A 22,344-nucleotide genomic window follows, 5' to 3' on the forward strand; every position below is an offset into this window, starting at 1 on the left:
AGTGAACTTGAAATTTCTTGTTTGTACAGGTGGTACGACTTAGGAAGCGTAAATGGGTACGAGATCAGACACAGCGTGTAACATATGTCAGTTCATAGAACCCCAAAACTAACAAAACTGCAAGAAGCAATCACTATTAGATGTATGTGTAACTTACACTTAAAAAGCTTGTGTTTTCTTGCCTTAGAAGCTTCCACACTCCAGATGAAAATTATACTCTAATGGCAATAAATGAATTAGTTTACCAAAAACAGTTTTAATTTATTGAAACGCAGATGCCACTGCCTACGCGATAAGCACAACAGAGCCGTATAAGTGTACACTGTTGCCATGTATGGCAGGAAAAGTACTGTTGAAATCATTGGTACGACTTAGGCGACTTTCCTCTTTATCAAAAAAATAATTTAAAAGAACCATTCAAAAAATCGATGGATTTATTTTTAAAAAGGAGTAAAATATGCTGTTCCTTCTGGTTTTGCGTTAAATTCAATTCTGGATTTATTCTAACATCTCCAATTTTTACATCATTTTTGGTTTCAAAATTCCAAGGTATTAAAATAAAATTATCTTCTGTACTATCTATCAGTGAATTTAAGATGTTCATGGTATCTACTCTACCAGCATTGTCACAACATTTAGAGCGAAAGATCTCTTTCTTAACAAGACTTACTGTCACCACGACGTTCCAAGTTTTGATAAAACCTTTCAACTTGGAAACGGTAACTTTCACTAAGTAGTTAGTTACTTAGCCTTAATTTAGTGGTGCTTTAAAGCGCAAGTAAAAAGGCTACTTACTGCAATCTCTTGCAAACTGCAAATTTTTTATTTCTTATTTTCTCATATTTTCAAAACAAAAAAGACACCGTCATCTTTCTTATACAGCTACTCGACTATTTTAATAATAACTTGGCGCATAATTCACTTAAAATGAAAATTTTTTGATGAAGGGAGAGAATTAATTGAGTAGGATTTTGTAAAAGGGTTAAGTCTCAGTTCTTTACAATTTATAGTAACCTTCGGCAATTTATCTAAAACGTTATCACTTCTATAAGTGTTGGGCAAATTGGTCACTAATAAGAGCATTCTGCCCGAAACCCTATAGTGCATTTCAGTCGCCGTTAATCTTAGATCATATTTATGTATTTATTCTGTTTTAGTGTATGACCAAATTCTCTCTTTTACTTCTATTAAGAGAGGGTAAGATCGCTTCAAATCTTTAAAACCAAATTTGCAAAGGTAAAATATAAAATTTTTAAAATTTTCTATCACATTAATAATCAATAAATAAAAAAAATCTTATAAGTTCCAATAATCTCTTAGAGTTTTTTCTTTGTAAGGAATGTATAATTTTAATGAAGGCTTACAATTTTCTAAATCCTTACTAAACAGAGCAACGACCTCAAAACAATGATTAGCAGCGGTAAGAAAGTGCACTGTGCATTGGAGTAAACAATTGGAGTCCTAAAGAATTTGTAAAACAAAGATTTCATTCAGGAAATGCTCCACCAAATAGTACTTAAGGTAATTAACATTCATTTAACAAGCGAGCAAAATAGTGTTTCTATTTTTATTTTTAGTCGTACGGAGTTTTTATCAATTGAACGGAGAGTTCAATCGAGACTTAAATCGAGTGTTAAATATCTGATCTTTTACCCCCCCCCCCCCCGACAGCTTCAAATTCGTTTTTTAATAGTAGGAATAATACTTTTTTAAAAATGTATTTAGTAATTTATATCTATATAAGAATATGCAATAAAAAGTATATAAGATGAACTGATGCGTGAAAGGCAGGAGGAGAGAAACTACCCAGCGGTAGCACTCTCGACCAATTATCGATATTAATGATGATCATCATCATCAGTCTGCAAGGAAGTCGCGGGGCCATTAATGATTCAGTCGGCGAGGAGGATTGTCAGAGGAGGCAGTACAAAACGATTAACGCATTAGGATTATAGAAGGCAATATGGAACTTTGACATTTCGTCTTGGCGAGTTGTACGAATGGGATGTTGATGTCGTTGTGAAGAGTAAGGTTAGTCACATAGAAAGGAGCGTCAGCTAATTGTCGGAGTAGTTTTGACTGAAATGTGTGTATAGTCTATAAGTTTGTTAGTTTGGCTGAACCCCACAGCTCTAGTCCGTACGTCCACATATTAAACTTGAGTTCTATGAGCAATTTGGAGCATTCTCCAAGTAGTCTGTTAGGCAGTTTTGCACGTTTTACCATTGCTTGTGTTTTAAGTCTAGTAGAAGGGTTGCAAGCGAGTCGTTTGTCTATAAAGAGCCCAAGGTAGCGCACCACATCTGCACAAGGAAGAGGATTACTGTTGAAGAGGACAGGTGGACAGGAGCCCCGCTAAAGAGTAAATGTGGCTTTAATCTTGTAGTTACCATTGTTTTACAATAAGATGAAACTACATGAAGTTGTTATTGAGCCGGTCTGTACCGATCATGCTGTAAATAGAAGATAATACATTAGCAATCGTTTCCTATTCACTTCCCTCGGCCGCCTTAATTCACGGAATCATCTCACAACATCCAGTTCTTCTGTATGTTGACAAATTACCTGAATTATATACAAAAAGAAAATTAAAATTGTAGAATTTTATTTAAAACTTCTGAACATTAATTTCTAACATTTCATCAAATACTAATTCAAGAAAAAAGATCAATTCAAAAAGTCACTGTTTATGAATGAGTAATTGGAGAACTACTAAATGGCAGATGATTAATACTTCCTTCAATGATATAATTAAAGAACCTATTCATTATATTCTATGTAATTTATGGAAGGAAACATTTATTGACCAAAAAAAGGTTAAAAATCAGTTAGTATAATCAAATTAAATACAATTTTTACTTATATAATGAACAAAATAGGAAATAATAAATATTATAGCCAATCAAGAGCACTTGAGGTCAATCATAGAAGTTCATGTGGAACGAAAGCATGCAGGTCAAATGACTATAGACTGTTTTATTGATTCAGACTAAAAGGCAACTGTACATAGCTATCGAAAAATTAACTTCCCTTACTTAATATTACTTTAAATAATTAGTTTTGACAGTAAAAATCACAAAAGGGGGTTTAAAGTGGTAATAAAAATTCCTTCTCTCACCCTTAAATGCCAAAAATTTAAATAAGAAATTTCGATGAACATTGGAATCAACATTCCAAGCTCAAAAACTGAGGGTCGTAATTATATCGTTAAGATTTTAAATAAAAAAATGATAACGTATATTGAAAGAAAACTGTATCGGGCTTGAGCACCATCGTTCCAAAAAGTTGTGATTGAATAAAGAAACGGCCATAAAAATTGTTGCAACTATAGAATAATAAAAGAAAACAGGAAATATGTTATCAAAAATATAGTAATCAATAGTTATGTCGGAAATAAAATAAGAAAATAGATAAGGATTTATAAAGCTACGTCAGGTAAAGACGCAAACATAAAAGTAACAAAAATATAAGAGGAAGAAAGAAGTAACATTGAAATATAAATAGGAAAATAAATAATTTGATTACAGAATAACAGAGAAATGTCAATCTATAAAGCAATCTCTTCAGAGGGTTTCTGTATTTTATACACAGTCCAAACTACTTATAAAAATATAAATAATACGGATAGAACATATTTTATATCCTTCATTTTATAACTGACTTCCAACAGCAGCAGAATCCGTTTAACTATCAATTCTTTTGCAATCTTTCTTAAATTTTGTTTCCTTATTTTCACAGCTCACATTAATAAAGTACATCAGGGACTAACGACCCATTAGTGACCCTCAAGCATTAGACCCACTGTGGGTCTTCAAGCAAGATAATTGCCCGGGACTAATCCAGGTTGTGCTATCCTTCCTCTACTGCATATCCTCCATCAAATCATAATGAAAACATACACAAATGTAGGCAGCACTAGCGCCTATATACCGGGTAAAATTTAAACCCGAACGTTTTTATAATTATACACTAATTACAGGCGGACATTGTGTGAGAGACTTATTGGTGGAGATTTTTCTCAATTTCTTTACAAAATGTCAAACTTAGTATAAATTCCCCCAAATTGAGATGTGCCCCAAAAAGATAAAAGAATTGAACACTTTTTCTGTTAACCCACTGAAATTTGGTACAACAAGTTTTTTTCCCCCCAGCAGCATCACTAGAACTTGATGAAAAATGTAATTAGGAGCAAACTGGATCTGGAACTGATGAAATAATCTGGTATGCTTACAAACAATACAGGGTGTGTCTCAAAAGTCATTCAATTGAATTTCCCGCGCCGCTCCTATCGGTCGGAGTGCGACTAAAGCACTTGGAGTAGGTCGGGGGGACGCTAAGCTTTGCCGCGAAACCGGTCTCAGTGCTCTCCAAGCTGTGGAAGCGGCAGGACGTCAGTTATTGTAAACCTCTGCGCGCCGACCGTGTCACGAAAAACCAACCGAACGGAATTTCAAGTGAACTTTTGCAACGTATTGAAATTGAACCTGATTATTTGGACAACGTCATCACTGGTGAAACGCCAAAGCTCTGAGTGGCACACCGACCAGTCTCCTAAGCCCAAAAAGGCAAGAATGAGCAAATCAAAAGTGAAAACAATGCTCATTGTCTTTTTTCGACAGTAAAGGAGTGGTGCATAAGGAGTTTGTTCCTCAAGGACAGACAGTTAACGCTGCCTACTTGATGGATGTGCTGGAAAGACTCCGAAAAAGGGCCATCCGGACGAGAAAAGACATCTCCGCTACCTGGCAACTCGCATCACGACAACGCGCCTTGCCATAACGCGCTACGAGCCCGCGAGTTCCTGGCCAAACACCAGGTGCCAACGCTGTCCCACCCCCCTATAGTCCTGACGTCGCCCCAGTAGACTTCTTTTTGTTCCCTCGGATTAAGGCAGCCCTGAAAGGGAACCCGTTTTTTGTCCATAGAAGAGATCCAATCAGCCGTAACGAAGACCTTGCGAGAGGTTCCCGAAGACGCCTTCTAGGGCGCGTACTGGTCATGGCAGAGTCGCTGGTGAAAATGTGTTGAGGCCCAAGGATAGTACTTTTAAGAATTTTAAGTGTTTCTGCAAATCTGTTCACTAAATTACTTTAAACAAAAATTATTGCATTACTTTTGGAACGCACCCTGAATGTATGTTTATATGTAAATTTAACGTTAAACAAATTTTATTATAATTCTAAATTAAGTTAAAAAGGATATCCGTTAATGTTTCGGCAGCTTTTAGCATTTGAAATATTTGATTTATTAATTCTGTAGTAGTGAAACAACATAGCGAAATTGATATTAGGTATTTTAAATAATTTGTTACAAATTATTTGAGATCTTTATTCCATTTATCTTCGCATTGCGTGAAAATTAAGTCATAGCGTCCTGAGATAAGGGGTTTTTTCTTAGTTAACAGAGCAGCGGAGTTGAAAAATTTCATTAATTATTAATTTATTTATAATTAATAAATTAATGTTGTTATATTAGTGATATTAATGTTGTTAAATTATGCGTTATGAATATATTTTCTTTTTATTAGCTAAGGAAAGCTCAGCAATGACGCCATATTATCGAAATATCGTCCACCAGGAAATATCGGATTTAAGTGGTTTTAGAAAATGGTATTTCTCTTTCGCTCTTTCTTTTGCTCTCTCACCATGCGTGTGTGTGTCTTGTGTAAGTACACAGTATGTTTGTGCGAATGAGGGTGAACAAAATATTTAAAATAAGTAAATAAAGTACACAGAAAGCTTTACTTAATATTCCAATTCAGTACCACCCTACCGCAACTCCAAACAACATCCCTCAAGCAGAAGCACCACTTTACTGGATGGGTTCTACACTGAAATGTTTTGAAAGACAACTTTCTACACTTATTGCGCTCGCGGAAGTCTCAAACTTTTATTTTGAAAGGAATTACTAAGTTCCTCTTTAAAGTATTATTTAAGTAGAATATGCGCTCCTAACTCTTATATATTATTAAAGAAAATTTAATGCTTTGCTTGAAGTCTGAATACGAAAGAAACTTGCTTAATCAGAATTGTGGCCTTCGCTGTATTAATGTGAATCTTGTTTTGAGGCTGTTTTGAATAATGTCTTCAACGGTTTTCTCTAACTTTGTTAATAGAAGCTTTAAGTTTCATGGTGGATTCGATTTTGGTACAATACTGAAGGAAAACGGGTGGAATTCTCACAAAAAGTGTCACTTCATTGTAATATCCGGATTTTACAAAGAGTATCATGTTTTGAAAATACAAGGCAGAAGTTTAGATATTTGCAGTGAGATAAAGTCATGGGAATTGTTCACACCAGTTTTTTTTTAATTTTACATCAAGATAAGCTAAGCCCTGCTATCTTCCCTGGAAGATAGATAAGGTAATATTATACAGAATATACTAAAAGTGGAGCAGAAAAGAAGTTAGGACAAAATAGACCACGTTAGATTCATCTTAAACTAAATGTTTTGAAATTAATTTCTAAAAACCAAAAATAGGCGCTTCCGCTTGAAAAGACTACTCGACAACAGATTAAAACTCACTCTGGACAACAAAAGACTTATATATGTAAGTATATTTAAAGCCAGTCTGGGCTTTTGGCATCTAACTGTGGGGTTCAACCAAAAGCTCAAATCTGCAAAGGATCCAGTCCTTGCAGTCTAAAATTCTTCGCTTTATAGTTGGACGTTTCTTTCTACGTCTATAATCAAACCATTCACACAGACTTAAACATTCCTTTCGTCGCACAAGTCGCTGAAACACGATACAGATAATTCCATTTTAACATTCAATCACATCACAATCCACTTGTACTACAACTATCTTCCAGAACATTTCCAGACAACTCTTCTAGACGTCTTAAAAGACAGTGGCCTCGCGATCTCCTCTCTGATGAAGAGAGTCAGTAGAATGTTGTTGGAGTGTTACCACTGGGTAACTTCTCCACTCTGATATGTGTGATATGTTGCTTGTTGTTACCCTTGTTGCTTATAATGCAATGCGTTGATTGTAACTAAATAAATGATTTTTTTTAAAAAAAAAAAAGCACACACAAAAATAAAAGAAAACTGTAAACAACGAAATATCCTACCTTAACGATGAGAAGAAAATGTAGAAATATAGAAATCATATGACTTTATAATAACAACCTTTCCTCCATTTTATATTCTTGACTGAATGTAAATAATAAATAACCTAGCAATTTATTACGGTTGAATGGTTCACAGGTTGGGAACTATTAAATCGAACATTGACCATATATAATATTTTCTAATAACCTGAATGAAATTAAAGTAGCCAGTTACTACCAGACTATTAGGGTAGCCATGATGTTAACAGGAAATCTTAATAGTAAAGAATATACAAACAAAACACGGTTTCCATTTTGATTATGGCCAATAAAAATAATCATTACCCCTTCACAGAACAATTATATTACCACAGTAAATAGAGAGAGAGGGGTAAAAGCGTGAGAATGGCAACAGGTGGTGGCAACACTGATCGCTCCACTGTTCATGTCGTCATGCGCCATGTCACACGTCACTTACCCGCCCTCTTTCAAAAAAACAAAACTATAGTTTAAACAAATATTTCCATAGCATTTAAGTCTTATACATGGTAATAAGGTATTGCGTGATTCGCTAATATTAATCAATTTGTTCAAAACTTTATTAAAAGGTTAAGCCTGTCTATTTTGTTTACAAACTTATGCTATTTATCGTGTAAATTGCATTTTCTACCTTAGTTTTCAGTTTTATAATTTATAGGCACTCGATAGGTAGATAAATTCAAGAAGTTTCGTCATGTAAAATGTTAACAACACCAAAGACTATTGCCTTGTTGTTGGATATTAAGCATTAGGGTAAGGAAATAGATGGCATGCAAGAAGATTGTGTGACAAGAAGTCCCAGGGTTTCGCAATGCAAATTTAAAACCAGAGTGCAAGTTCTAAATTATTATGGTTCATAATCAAAACACATTTTTACGTAACCACAGTTCTTTCACCGAATCACCTAAAAATTAGCTAGGCGTTATGCTCTGCCTCCTCTCTTTGCTAAATAGAAACTTCAAATTTTGGATTTTCGAAACAAGAAATTAATATATTATCTTTACATTCGATCGATACTCCTGTATACAGCCTCTATCTAGTCTCAACCAATTACAATAAAATACAGAGAGAACAAAATAATTGGTTCAGATTAATTGATTTGGATTAATTCTGAGAAGAGTTGGAGGTAGGTTACAATAGTCATTTTGAAATGATGTGCAACTTTACATTTATATCCGGCACTATAGTTCGAGCGTTAGCCACCTTCATGGATCTGGCTAAATTTTCTCTCTCCATTGCCACTGACCACCTTTGCGATGATTCCATTCCTGCAGTTAAGGCCTCTCAAACTAACCAGTATGGTCGCTTTCTTCTTGAGAAGTAGTAGTGCGTTTTCTTGTTCTTTGCTTTAATTTTTTATATATTGAGTATGAGCTCGGACAAAGAGCAACTCCTTCTGCTATTATCTTTGCAAAGCAAAAAGAAGAAAAGACGAAAGATGAAATCAATAAGAAGGGAGAACAATTAGGGGAATACCACCGTTTATGTATCGAACTGGAGTCACACAAAGATAGGTTTTTTTAAAACATTTTTATAATGACAGGGCGAATTACCTAACAAAAATCTGTATTTGCGCACATTTTATATTAAAAATTTCAATTGCTTCACTCATTTTTGTTCAAAGTTGGCAAGGTGGTCACGTTGAAATCTGTAAAAGATCGCTTTTCGTCGCGACAAAGACTAGCTCGCGGCGGTAGACAGCGTTCTGTTTGACAGTGTTGATGTAACATTGCGAAATACAATTAGACTGTCTGACCGCCTCGGTCGGAGATTGTTGCCCGCCGCAAAAGACCGCTTTCTGTGTGCCGAAGTTTTTATTCTTCCAACATGGTCGATCTATCACTTCTCTGGCCTACCCATCCTCCTTTTCCCAACTAGCTTAAAAGACATAATTTTTTTAGGTATGAGGCCATCTCCAATTATCCCACTTCTTAGCATACTTATGCGAACATACTTCTCTGAGGGAATATCCTAATGTAGCTAATGTACAAAGTTTTTACAATGTGATAATAATGAAATATATTTCTGATATTTAAAAATCTGTAAAAGTGAGAACTTCGAAAAGTGTACTAAGAGAATGGGGTGCCTAGCTTGAAGAACTAGGAAGTAATGAGCAATGATCAGCTTGTTAGGCGGATCTAGCTGCCGTGAAATGTTTGAACTAAGAGGAAAAGAGAAGTAATAATAACAAGAAACAACAGCTGACATTGCAATGAGATGTGGATTTCCACGATAGTGGCAAAATAAAAAGATTAATGAGGACAACTAACTAGCTAAGTGTGAACTAGAATAAGAAGATGGCGAAGTCAGGTGAGATGTAGGCCAGGTAAAACATAGCTGCACGTAATGGTTCGCTTCTCCCACCCAGTGTCAAACCTTTCATTACACATTAAACAAGACAACATCCATAACTTGGAACTGCAAATACTTCAGTGAGAGCCAAGGATTCTTTTTTATATCGCTTAAGAAGGATCTGAAATACATTTGGCCGTAAATTTTCAAGCATTTTCTTTTTAGAATTCTTTGTAATCCAGAATACTTGTGTAAACTTTCTGGAGATTTCAATGTACGAGGTCTGTAAATTAAGTGATGAGACTGATTTTTTTAATTTTTTTTATTCAAAAAGAAATACAATTCTATATTGTCACCTTCAAAATAACTTCCTTCTGAAGCCACACAGCGCTGGAGACGTTTCTTCCACTCCTCATAGCAGTGCTCAAACTCCGATACTGGAATAGCCTTCAGCTGGTCGGGTACAGGCCGTTTGAATGTTTCCGACTGTTTTGCTTCAGACTTGGGCACAGTGCAACGGAAACTCTTGCTAAACTTCAGCAGGCCTACAGAGATAGTGTTTTGTCAAGAGCCCAGATTTTTCGGTGGTTTAAGGCATTTTCAGAAGGAAGAGAGTCGATTGAAGATGAACCACGAAGCGGAAGAAGGCCTTCATCTTCAAATGTCGACAGAATCCGGGATCTTGTCAGAATGATCGGGGAAGAGTTAAATTTGACTCACACCACCATTCATCAAATTTTGACCAATGAATTGGGGGATGAGAAAAATCTGCGCAAAAATGGTTCCAAAAAACCTTCCTTTTTTGGAGTTTTTGGCCAGTAAAAACATTCCTGTGGCTCCTCAGCCTCCTTATTCGCCTGACTTGAGTCCTTGTGACTTTTTTTCTCTTCCCGAAGTTGAAAAATCACCTCAAGGGAACTCATTTTGGGACAGTCGAAAACATTCAAACGACTGTACCCGACCAGCTGAAGGCTATTCCAGTATCGGAGTTCGAGCACTGCTAAGAGGAGTGGAAGAAACGTCTCCAGCGCTGTGTGGCTTCAAAAGGAAGTTATTTTGAAGGTGACAATATAGAATTGTAATTCTTTTTGAATAAAAAAATCAGTCTCATTACTTAATTTACAGACCTCGTATAATTTACGAGAGACAAGCAGGCTCAGCTCAGTATAAGAAAATCTTATCTAGGAATCTTATCTAAATTAATATTATTAAGCAAAAACTATTCGGTTACAGGTGTGTAATTAATTGCTAAAGGAACTGCATACTGTGTGTAAAAGAGAGAAAAGATAATATACATGGAAAAATCTTAGAATGCTACTTGGTAACATCGATTTTATCAAATAATTAATAATTTTTATTTTGCTCAAAAAAGCTTTTTGCACGAAATATAAGTAATACAATACTTTATAAGTAGTAAATTAAAGATAAAATTTGGAGTAGACCTTTTTTGCAAGCAGAACAAGGAAGAACTGTAGCTAGAAATTGTTGTGGCACCCACAAAATAAAAGAAAGTGGTGGTCCAGTGTGAAGGAACAAGAAGGAAGTACTCGAGATAAGTTATCTGAAGATGGAGTTTGTGAACTAGATATCGCTAAGAGTTGCGCTTCTTCTCTAACAAAAAGATGGCGACGGATCAACTTACATTACCCGCTGCATTATACAAAATATATTCTTTACACACTTATAGAGATGTCTAAAAGAAAATAAGTACTAAACAAGTCTATAATGGCCCACCTTATTGTAACTTTATTGTAAAGAGAGTATATAAAGTAACAACTGCAACTATCTCAAATCGATTATTATTCTTTATATATAAAATGTATTAATATAAAAATATAAAATATAAAAATTCTGATCACCAGCCTTTAATCCTGATGCTATTATTAACAATAATAAATCACTACCTTCATCGTTATCAGTTCAGATAAGATTATTTTCTAGACATAATTAAAGAAAACTATAATAACAAAGTTTATCTTTAATAATTTAATGGGTTGGTAAATTGAAATAAAAAAGATACCAAGCGGGGGAACTACCCATCCTCTGTCCTCAGAACGTCATAAAAAGGAATTTTGATAGATAAATTATGCAGATGCAATGTTTTTGCTCTATATAAGTTTGTAATAGAAAAAACGAAAGTAATCTCCTACTTTTTCTAGGCGAAGCTTATCGTCCAACTTGAACAATTAGGTGTCGTGAACATTTTTCTAACCAATAAAAAGTACTTCACAACAACTAGACCAACAGTTTTGGACTAAGGAACAGTGTTCCCTCTAAGCTGTGCGCGTGTGCGCGCGCACATAAATTTTAAACATAGCGCACTTGAAAAATATTTGCGCGCACAAAATTTTTTTGATTAAAACGAAACAAAGAAGCCGATTGCTGGAACATATGGATATGCTGATGAGAGTAAAATCATATATGAATGACGGAAACAATGTAAATTTAAGTTAAGTTTATGCAGACTGGTTAAAACCAAAAGGCTGGAGAGAGAAGTTATAAAATAAATGCCATTCATAAAAAATGAAATCCTTAATTCTAAAATTGTTCAATAATAAGTAATTGTGAATTGTCGTTCTTGTTTGTTTGTTTTGACGAATGTGTTAATTTAAAAAATTAGAAGCAGACAACGTTATTACATTGTAAGTATTTAAATTTTCTTATTTTCCATTTGAATGGAAAAGGGAAACCACAGTAATCAGCTAAATACTGTCTTCACGATCTAATGATTTGACTTGATTTTAGGGTAGCTTTTTCATTGGGTTCCGTTGTAATGTGTGGTATGCTGTAAGTTGAGTCAATGCGTTTAAGTAGGTACAAAATTTGGCTGAATATTAATACTATTATTGTATTGTCTTTTTTTATTTTTATTAAATGCACTTTTTTAAATTGCCGCACAAAATTGTTTATTTTGGAAAAAATTGCACACACTTAAAGAAGTGTGCACACAGGTCACAAAAAATTAGAGGGAACTCTGCTCAGGAACTATTTAAGAGACCGTCTCTTTCGAAAACTAACCGGTTACGTTTGGGTTCTCTCCTAACTAGAAAGAAGACCAATACTAAAAGGTCAGTAAGCAATCAATGCTTTGTACGAATCCGTCAATTAACAGCACTAACTTCAATATAAAGAATTCTAAAATGGAATAATATAAAGAATTTCCATATAAAGACTGATTCAAATAGCTGTTTAACATTACATAATGTCAGGGGGAAAAAAAATGCTCTCATTCATCTAACTTGCACAATAAGATGACATCAGGACTTCCTTGAAAATCAAAACTATTGAAACATAGAATAAATATTCATCAATTAATGAAAACCTGCTAGACTTGGCAATTATTTCACTTATAAAAAAAAAAGGAAGTAGTATTAACCTCATTTCATTTGCTTTTTATTGAACAAAAGAAATAGAAAAATGAACAGTCATGAGAAAAGTAACGTATAATGAGTTCGCCAAATGACTAGCATATTTAAAATATAACGATAATAAATACCAGAGTATTTCCATTGAGACTTTTTAATTAAAATGCCACACGTTTATTTCATTTTAGAGAGAAATAATATTAAGGAAAATTAATGTATATAATAATAAAATAAAATGAAGAAGCAGCTTTCAGATGGAGAAAAAAGTTTTAACAATTTCTTCTGCTTCTTTTACTTCATCGTCATCTTCTTCGAGTCCAAAGAATAAATAATTATTTATAATTCAAGCAAAACATGCAAAAGCATAAATACAGTTTATTTTCATCTTCCATTCATCTTACTAATTCAAGCAAAATAACTTGTTGGCAAAGAAAAAAGGAAAATTCACAAATTTCCTTCTGAAAGTTAACATCTCAAAAAAATAGGATGACAATTATTATATTTCATTCAATTACAGTATTTTTCCATTTCATTTTTCCTTCTTTGTGTTATTCTTCAATATAAGGGGGGTGTAATAATTTTAACTGTTACAAACGAAGTAACCGTTGTGATGCAGGGTGCAAGCTTGATGATTACAAGCCGTCTGCTGCAGCGTCAAGTGCAATCTGTCCGCTACTTCACAATTAATTAAAGGAAAAACATTTCGCTCAGACAGTTAAAGTTATGATAATTAAGGACAAGTTTTAATAGTTATCCCAAGTCGCTCAACGGTATAATCCATCGATCGCAAGGCCTGCCAAAGTACTTTATACTCCCAAGTATTGTGAGGGTGGAATGCATTTGTGGTGAGAAGAACAAGGCGACTTAATATTTGTCTACATTTATCCACCCTTAGTGAAATTGCAAGTGGTACTTTTCGCTATTTAAGGTAAGCAGAATTATTAAGCTGAATGCATTTATTAATATTTTTTTAATTGAAAATACCTGATTTGGTTCGGAAAGCTCGAAGAGATCCAGTCGATTTGCATTCCACTGAGCGATCACACTCCTCAGTGCTTCCCGTTCCTCCGTCCGCCGGACGACCATGGCCATTTCCTGATTCATCTTCCGTACCTAGAGGACAAAAGTGCTAAGTCAGATATTCAATTTAATTTTCTTAATTAAGTAACATGTAAGCACAATGAGGGGCAAAAAGCAAATCATTTAGAAAAAAAAAGTGTATTCCTTTAAACGCTTCAATGAACTTTTATGTTGCAGAACTGTTTTATTTTTTTTTTTAAATTTTAAATCTTTTTTAATTAAAACAACCAGGTTAATTTCAATTCAGACAAAAAATGGCTACAGATACTTTCTTTAGAGTTACTTAGTTCTTAAAGTTTAGTTCTAAGTCCAATCTATATTTCCACACACAACATACCCACGCATACGAGGGTTGGCTGAAAAGTAATGCACACATGCTTGCAGAGCGTGAACGAAGAGCTTCAAAAAGCGCGCAGGTGGCATTTGGAAGTCACATTTCCTCTTATTACGTATGTGCAGTTTGAACTCCGAAGTATGGACACGTGTACTGGTGCTATGTTACTGCGAGATAAACAGCGTGCTTTTATCGACTTTCTTTTGAATATTGTGACAGGGGACGAATCATGGGTCCATCATTACGACACCCAGAAGAGAAAAGGCAGATCACTGAATATTGACATGCGTCTTCTACTCGGCCGAAAAAGTTCAAAACACAACCGTTTGCAAAAAAAATTCTTCTGACTGTGTTTTGGGATGCTCACCAAGTTTATGTGACCGATTTTCTGGAACCAGGGGCAACTGTAAATTTTTTTTGTTCGGACAGACTCTAAAAAACCTCCGACGTTGAGATTGTAGTGTTAGAGGCAGCTTGGCACCAATAATCTTGCAACATGACAACGCTCGTCCTCACACCTCGCGCGAATCTGCAAAGGCTCTGGAAAAACTGAAGTTTCAACCAATTCCACACCCACCTTATTCCCCGGATCTTCTTTGTTTCCTCTACTCAAGAGAGACCTCAAGAGTAATCACTACTCCTCAGACGATGAGGTGAAGGCAGTTGTCAATTCCTGGATTCAAGAAAAGTCAAAAGAATTCTTCAGTGACGGAATGGAAAAACTTGTTTCACGTTAGGAGAAATGTATTAGCGTTAATGGTGACTACATTGAAAAGTAACACATAATTGTGAAGCTTAAGAATTGTACTTTAATATACTTTCTGTCCGAACTTGATAACTCTTTTCTTTCTCCCTCTCCTAGCATGTGTGCATTACTTTTCAGCCAACCCTTTTATACCACTATACTTGCAACTTACGCGGACGATGCAGTTCTTCTTTCAAGGTATCACCTACAGTCCAAAGTAATAGGTAACATACAAAGCTCATTAGTCCAACTAATGAACATAACTTAGTTTGGTTACATTAATGGAAATCAGATATAAACGTGAACATGGCGCTGGCCAAAATTGATATTCTCCATAGAATTCACCTAACCAGGTGTAAAGTCAATAGAGAAAGTAGATGACACGCCAAAATGTCCAAGGTTAACACCTTGGCACCAGACTCTACACATAAAAACACAAAAATTAATTATTTAGGCTTACTAAACTGAGTGAGAGCTTTATCCCATAGTTAGTATCTAGTTTCAGGAATTTCAAAAAACAAAGTATCACGAATTATTGCCTTGAGAACACCACGGTTCCTAGGTAATCGACCAAAAAACACAGATAACTGTAAGTACACTCTTTAGACAAGAGAGTACACAAATTCTTAGATAACCTACAAACAACAGAAGCTGATTAGATTATTGTGGTAATAGATTCAATTCCAGTTCTAGGACTTGAATTTAATTTATAAGCTAATAAAAAGAATTTATGGTAAAGCATGTACGGCTCCAACCAAGAAATCTTATTGGTAGTTGGACGTAAAGCTCGGCATATAGAATAGTTCCTACAACTTTAGATAGAAAACTAACCTCATATAACCTAAACTTCCAAAGGAACTGGCACATTACAGTAAACTTAATTATTTAACTCCAGCTCGTACTTTGTTAGTAATTTCGTTTTGTAGAAATACTGTAGGGCAAATAATGGGATTTTTTCTTTATTATTTATTAAAAGATTTTCATGTATTACTCTCTCTCAAAAAAAAGTGTTGCTAATTTATTTAAAAACCATGTTTTCTAAATTTTTTTACAAACTAATACGTAAAGTAGTTCTTGGCAAAGTAGGCTATGAACTTATTTTTAAAGGGCTTCTTTTAAAGGGATTTCTTCGGCCAGATTATATTTTGTTTATTTCATATCATCGTCGTAAAACCTTTTGGTGTTTTACAGCATATAATATTTTTAATAACAGAATTTTGGAGTAAAGAAGTTACTCTTCAGAGATTAAATATTAACTTTTAAAAAGTTAATAATAAAATATACACATCAGTAAGCTATTAGTAAGCAGGTCAATGAACAAGATGAGTAATCGAGAAATATTTATTAACATTAATGGCGTGCCGCTGCTGCGAGCAGAGTGCGATTTCAATACAAGTGTTTGACCTGAAGAAGGCCAACGGTATTACTTAATTGTGCGAAAAATCTTCAAAAGATTACAGTCTAATTATATTCAAGTAATATAATTAACAATAAAATTACTTTAAAAAATAAAATAAAAATACTTTAAAGATACCAATTATTTTTGGTTACTTCAGTATCCTAATTTTTGTGTAATATCTTTGAAAAAAATTTGTATCCACTGTCGATATCGGAAACGGATACGTCATTTATCTTTGTAAGCTAAAAAAATGACCGATAACCGAATAAAGAAAATTTTGTTGAATGATGATTAATAATGGGAAAGCTGATGCTCATTGTAATCCCACTTCCGGAGATTCTGGGTTAGAGCCCTTAGGGGTTTTCTTACAGTCATTATCTGTAATGCACAGTGTTGCCTGTAGCGAGAGAACACAATCCCAGAGCACTGAAAAAAAGTTCTGCGCACCAATGAACTTAAAATATTGTTATATCTTACTTTAAATACAGTACAACCTGGATTAAACGGCCCTCGGTCAACCGGGATCATGTTGAGTCATCATACTAAGAACCCCTGGATCGGCGCCGAAACAAAAGTTAATTTTCGGTGGCGACAGGAAATTTTTTTCGTCTTCCGATGTAACATAATTGTAGGCAGCAACTCATTTATACCTGATTTTCTTAAAGGGCCATTATGTACTTATGTAAAAACCCAAAATATGGTGCAATTAGTACTGAATTTCTTTGAATTTACCAGAACATCGGAGAAGACGAACCGGAAGAAGGAAATGAAATCGACGAAGAAGAGAATGATCACCCAGGAATATCCCTGTTTGCAGCATCGAATTCAGTTGCTGAATTGATTGAATTTTTTCACGATAAGGACATTCCAACCAGTGACAAAGTTGTGCTTTTTAAATTGCGCACACTCATCAGAGAGTGGTCGTTTGATTAAAAAAAAGCAAACAACACTTGAAAAGTATTTTTCAAAAAGTTGAACGGCAAAAAAATGTAAAAAATTTCAAAAAAGAAAAAATTTAAAAAAAAAATATGTATGTAAAAAATAAAGAAAAGGATTGCCGCCTAAGATAGGAGTTGATCTCTGGGACGAAACAGTAATGTATTACTATGTAATGCTGTGTATTCGGTTTAACCGGGATTTCAGTTTTCCGGGGTGGGTATAGCCGGAAGTCAGCCCGGTTAATCGAGGTTGTATGTACTGTAATAATAAAGTATTCAGAACATTTACTAAATGTTTTTCTTAATTTTCAGGGTTCAGAAACTTTAAAATAAATAAAAAAATAGATCCTTCGATATCTAACTTCTCACTTTACTCAATGAAAAACTAAACTAGAATTTAAAGAGCTAAATTTAAGCCCACTGTCGGGTAAAATGGTGAAACAGTTGCTTTAGGCGGAAATGATAAAGCAGATATTAATCACCCAGCAGCATTTCATTTGGGGTTTTCCATACAAAGGTAAACTTTAGATTTGAGGAAAAAAAAAATTGTAAAAAAAAAAAAAAACAAATAAAAATGATAAAGCACGATCACAAAAAAAGTAAATTCTAAGGACGGCTTATCATTCATGAGGTACAGCTAATCAATCTCGATGGTTAATCAAAGATAACCAGAAACAAGAGGTGGTCAAATTGTGTAAACAATTAATATTACACCCTAACAGGAAATTGGTCGACAACATGCAGCGATCACGTTCATTACTCGGACCCTTTATAAATATATGAAAATTCATTTTAAAGTTTCGCAGCTTTGAAGACCACGCTCAGTACCACCAAACCACCATTTCCCTTTCTTTTTCTTTTTTTTTATTGGCTCCTATTATTGCGCAAATTTTTATGTTACAAAAACATTCTATACAAATTTTCACGCTCATATTTCTGCGCAAAAATTAGGTATTAGGTAAAAATTAAAATTAGGTAAAAATTTATTAAACTCTATATAGTAACTAAACCATATAACTAAAAGATGTTTATTTATACAAAAAATAAAGGGGCAAGTGTTGGTCTAATGGTCAAGAGTGTGGCTTTATAAGTGGGAGATTACCAGTTCAAATCCCGCGTATGACTACTTTTTATTTGTTAGAAAAAAATTGTTTATAGAAAAAGTATGAGCTTCCGCCTCACATTCACGACATCTAATTGGTAGTTGGACGTCAAGCCCCGCCTGGAAAAATAGGCGATTACTTTTACTTTATATAAAATAATTTTAGGAAGGTTTTTGAACCAAATTCTTATACCAACTGTGGACAAAGTACGCTACCTTGGACTGTACCTAGGACAAACGGTTGACAATGGAATCCCCATACTAGACTGAAAAGACAAGAAACTAACCAACGCTACAAACTTCTCGCCAGACTACTTGACAAACGATCTAAACTCAACCTACAAAACAAAAGACTCTTATACCTATTGTTACTGCGAACTATTTGGTCATACAGGATCGAAGTATGGGGATAGACTTAGCGTTCCAACTCACTACGCCTCCAGAGATTACAGTCAAAAATACTTCGAAACGCTCCATTCTACATTTCTAACCTCACCATTAATAATGATTTCAAAATCCCTTTCATCAACGACCATACTAAAACTCGTTTCTTAAAATTTCACTCCTTCACAACAGCTCATCCTAATCCTTTAATTGAACAATTATCTTCTTTCACATTACCAGGTAATCCTCCAAGGAGGATGAAGAGAAGATGGCCCCGCGAACTACTCTCCTCATAGCAGTATAGTGATCTGATCACGTTAATGGAGAGTCGCCACTGGGTGCCTTCTCCAATCTTCAATCAAGACACCATATTACATCACATTTGCTTGTTGCAACAACCGTTGCAGTCGCAAATTTCTATAAAAGATTAAAAGAAAAGGAAGGTTTTAAAGGTTTAACTTTAAAATAAAATAAAAAATGTAAAAGTAAAATGCTCTAAGTTCTTCTTAAAGAGATAGATGGTTAAGGTTTCCATAAAAATGGCATTCAAGTGTAATGAGCTATGTAATTCAAATGTAATGAGCTTGTTAAGAAGGAGTTGAGTAAGTACAAAAATGAGCAGCACGAAAAATTCACTGCAGCGTTAAACACTACAGACAACTCACTATGGAACACTACACGACGCTTACTTAAGTATAAGTTCACTTCACCTCCAATTAGACGTGAGGATGGTTCTTGGACCAAGACTGACCGCGACAAAGCTGATCTATTCTCTCAACACTTACATACCACTTTTACACCCCACACTAACATATTCGACTCCGAACATACCAGCAAAATTGTAGATGAACTTAATAGACCGTTACCTCTCGAACTTCCTCCCAAAGCTTTCTCTCCTTCTGATGTTAAGTATGCTATCCAGAATCTTCCTAGGAAAAAATCCCCTGGTCACGATCTTATCACCGCCCAAGTCCTCCGGCAAATGCCAAAACGTGCTATCGTTTTCCTTACCTACCTATACAATTCAGTACTTAGAACCACATTTTTCCCGACTCAATGGAAATTCTCCAAAATAATAATGATTCCTAAACCTAAAAAGCCAGTAAACAGCGTTTCGTCCTATCGTCCTATAAGCCTTCTTCCAATCTTAGGAAAACTCCTTGAGAAACTGCTCCTAAAACGAATTTATCCTCTCCTAGAATCACAGGAAATACTTCCGTCCCATCAATTTGGTTTCCGCGCTCATCACTCTACAGTCCAACAATGTCATCGTGTTGTGGATGTAATCTCAACCTCTCTTGAGAATGGACAGTATTGTCCGGGAGTTTTTCTCGACGTTGCTCAAGCTTTCGATCGCGTCTGGCACCGGGGATTGCTTGCCAAACTCAAGAGCATCCTACCAACTACATATTTTCTCATCCTTCAATCTTACCTTACTGGACGCTTATTTAGTGTCGTCTGTGGAAATTCCTACTCTCCTTGTTACCCAGTTCGAGCAGGTGTTCCCCAGGGAAGTGTCCTTGGGCCTGTACTCTACACCATATACACTGCTGATATTCCTACCAATCCTCGTACCTTCCTTTTTACTTATGCCGATGATACGGCCATCCTCTCTCCTCATAAAGACCCGGTCCTTGCCTACCGCTTCCTCCAATCCCATATAGAATCTCTTGAGCCTTGGCTAAAGAAATGGAGAATTAAAATTAATGAAAATAAATGTAATTACATTACATTCTCCCTAAGGCGAACTATCCTTCCACCCGTTTACCTAAACCTCACTCCTCTTCCCACAACAGATTGTGTTAAGTATCTAGGACTCTTCATGGACAAACGCCTAACCTGGAATCCACATACTAGACTCAAACGGAAAGATCTGAACAGACGATACAAACTTCTCTCTAGACTTCTTGACAAGCGATCTAAACTCTCTCTACAGAATAAACGACTTATCTATACTATGATACTAAAACCTGCCTGGACTTACGGAATGGAACTTTGGGGCTCAGCCAAAGCTTCCAATATCTACAGAATCCAATCCTTCCAGTCAAAAACTCTCCGTAGAATCGCTAATGCTCCTTACTTTGTTTCCAATCATACCTTGCACCGAGATTTCCTTGTTCCCTATGTTTCTGAAGCTGTAAGATCCCGTTACTTTAAATTCCACACATCAATCACCTCACATCCTAATCCTCTAGTAGCTCAACTTACCACTCTACCAGGAAATCCTCCCAGACGGTTGAAGCGCAGGTGGCCACGCGATCTTCTAAATGAAGTAAGAGCCAATGTACAATAGTGAACTGTACCACTTTGGGAGTTTCACCAATGGGTGAATTCTCCCCTCATGTATTCATGTATCTATTCCATTATCATGTTGTATCAGCTTCACTTGATGCAGAATTATTCTGCAGTTGTGAAAATAAATAAATTAAAAAAAAAAAAAAAAAAAAAAAAAAAAAAAAAAAAAGTGTAATGAGCGCCTCATCACAAGTGTCCTGTCAGTAGAAATTAAATATTAAAGGTAAAATTCCAAATTGAAAGAAGAGGTCAGTAGAGCGGAAGTGCAAAAAAATGGATCAAACAAAAATTTTTCTACGAACATGGCAACAAAAAACAAAAAATCCACTTCTGTTTCACACTAGAAATATACAATTTAAAATAAAACTGAGCATTATCTAAAAAAAATTAATACAGACTGCCACAAGGAGGAGTTAGCAAAAGAGTAGATCAAAAGATCCCAGGTACTTCACATCCTGTCGTCATCTTTATGTGCGACTTCCTTTTCTACTTAGTTACAATTCTACTCCTCTTCAACACAAATCTTTTTACAGCTTCAACTTCCTTTACAAAAACCTATTCAGCGTATTCTGTTTTCATTTAAGATAATTAATTTAATATTTCAAGCTCTCTGTCTCTACGTGAATTTCTATGTCAACAACACAATATTCGTAAAGACAACAAGCAAACCGGAAGTGAATAATATTCAAAGGAAATTTTATGCTGAACAAGATGTATCTTTAATTTTTGTTTTTCTAAATTAATTTTAAATATGTCCAACAAAGCAAATATTTAGATATCGATTTTAATATCCTTAACTTCCGTAACGAGCAAATTTTATTACATCAGAAATTTATTACAAATAAAAATTTATTACAAATGAAACTCAACAAGAGGAGCTGTAATAAAATCGGTCAGACAGAAAACCACTTTTTTTATTTTCTTTTTAATACACCCTTTCTTCAATTATTTGCCATCTTTTTTTCTTTAACCAAAATCAGTTTTATAAAAATTCTCTATCATATTTCTTTATTCTACTAAATTAATAGAGTGTCAGAACAGCTTTTATTCTTGTTCTGAGCTTTAGATGACTCTCCAATCACAGAAATGATTCTTCCGCCAACAACAAAATCCAGTATGGGAATAAAAGAACAATAATAATAAATATACTTATAAAAAATAAAATAAAAAATTATAATTACAGACTGCAAGATGCCCATTAATTTATTGTATATATTTAATAAAAGACGTAATTAATTTTGACATTTGTTTGATTACTAATTTTGATTAATAAGTATCAAATTACGTTTTATTTTATAATTTTGAGATATTTCTTTAT

At 34.7% G+C, this 22,344-nt stretch overlaps 1 protein-coding gene across 11 annotated transcripts in view; it reads right to left on the reverse strand.

The window, feature by feature from the left end:
• The window catches only part of cno (adherens junction formation factor afadin), a 382,542-nt gene that overhangs the window by 307,400 nt on the left and 52,798 nt on the right, over positions 1–22,344 (reverse strand). For all 11 annotated transcript variants that reach the window (XM_074115014.1, XM_074115007.1, XM_074115023.1 and 8 more), the window contains exon 2: positions 13,734–13,862. In XM_074115014.1, coding sequence (XP_073971115.1) covers positions 13,734–13,853 — 120 coding nt within the window. In that variant the 5' untranslated portion in view covers positions 13,854–13,862. The remainder of the gene's footprint in view (positions 1–13,733; positions 13,863–22,344) is intronic.

This window comes from Rhodnius prolixus, unplaced genomic scaffold (genome assembly GCF_049639745.1).
Source record: "Rhodnius prolixus isolate KJV_2025 unplaced genomic scaffold, Rpr scaffold_1, whole genome shotgun sequence".
In the NCBI taxonomy this organism is placed as follows: domain Eukaryota; kingdom Metazoa; phylum Arthropoda; class Insecta; order Hemiptera; family Reduviidae; genus Rhodnius; species Rhodnius prolixus.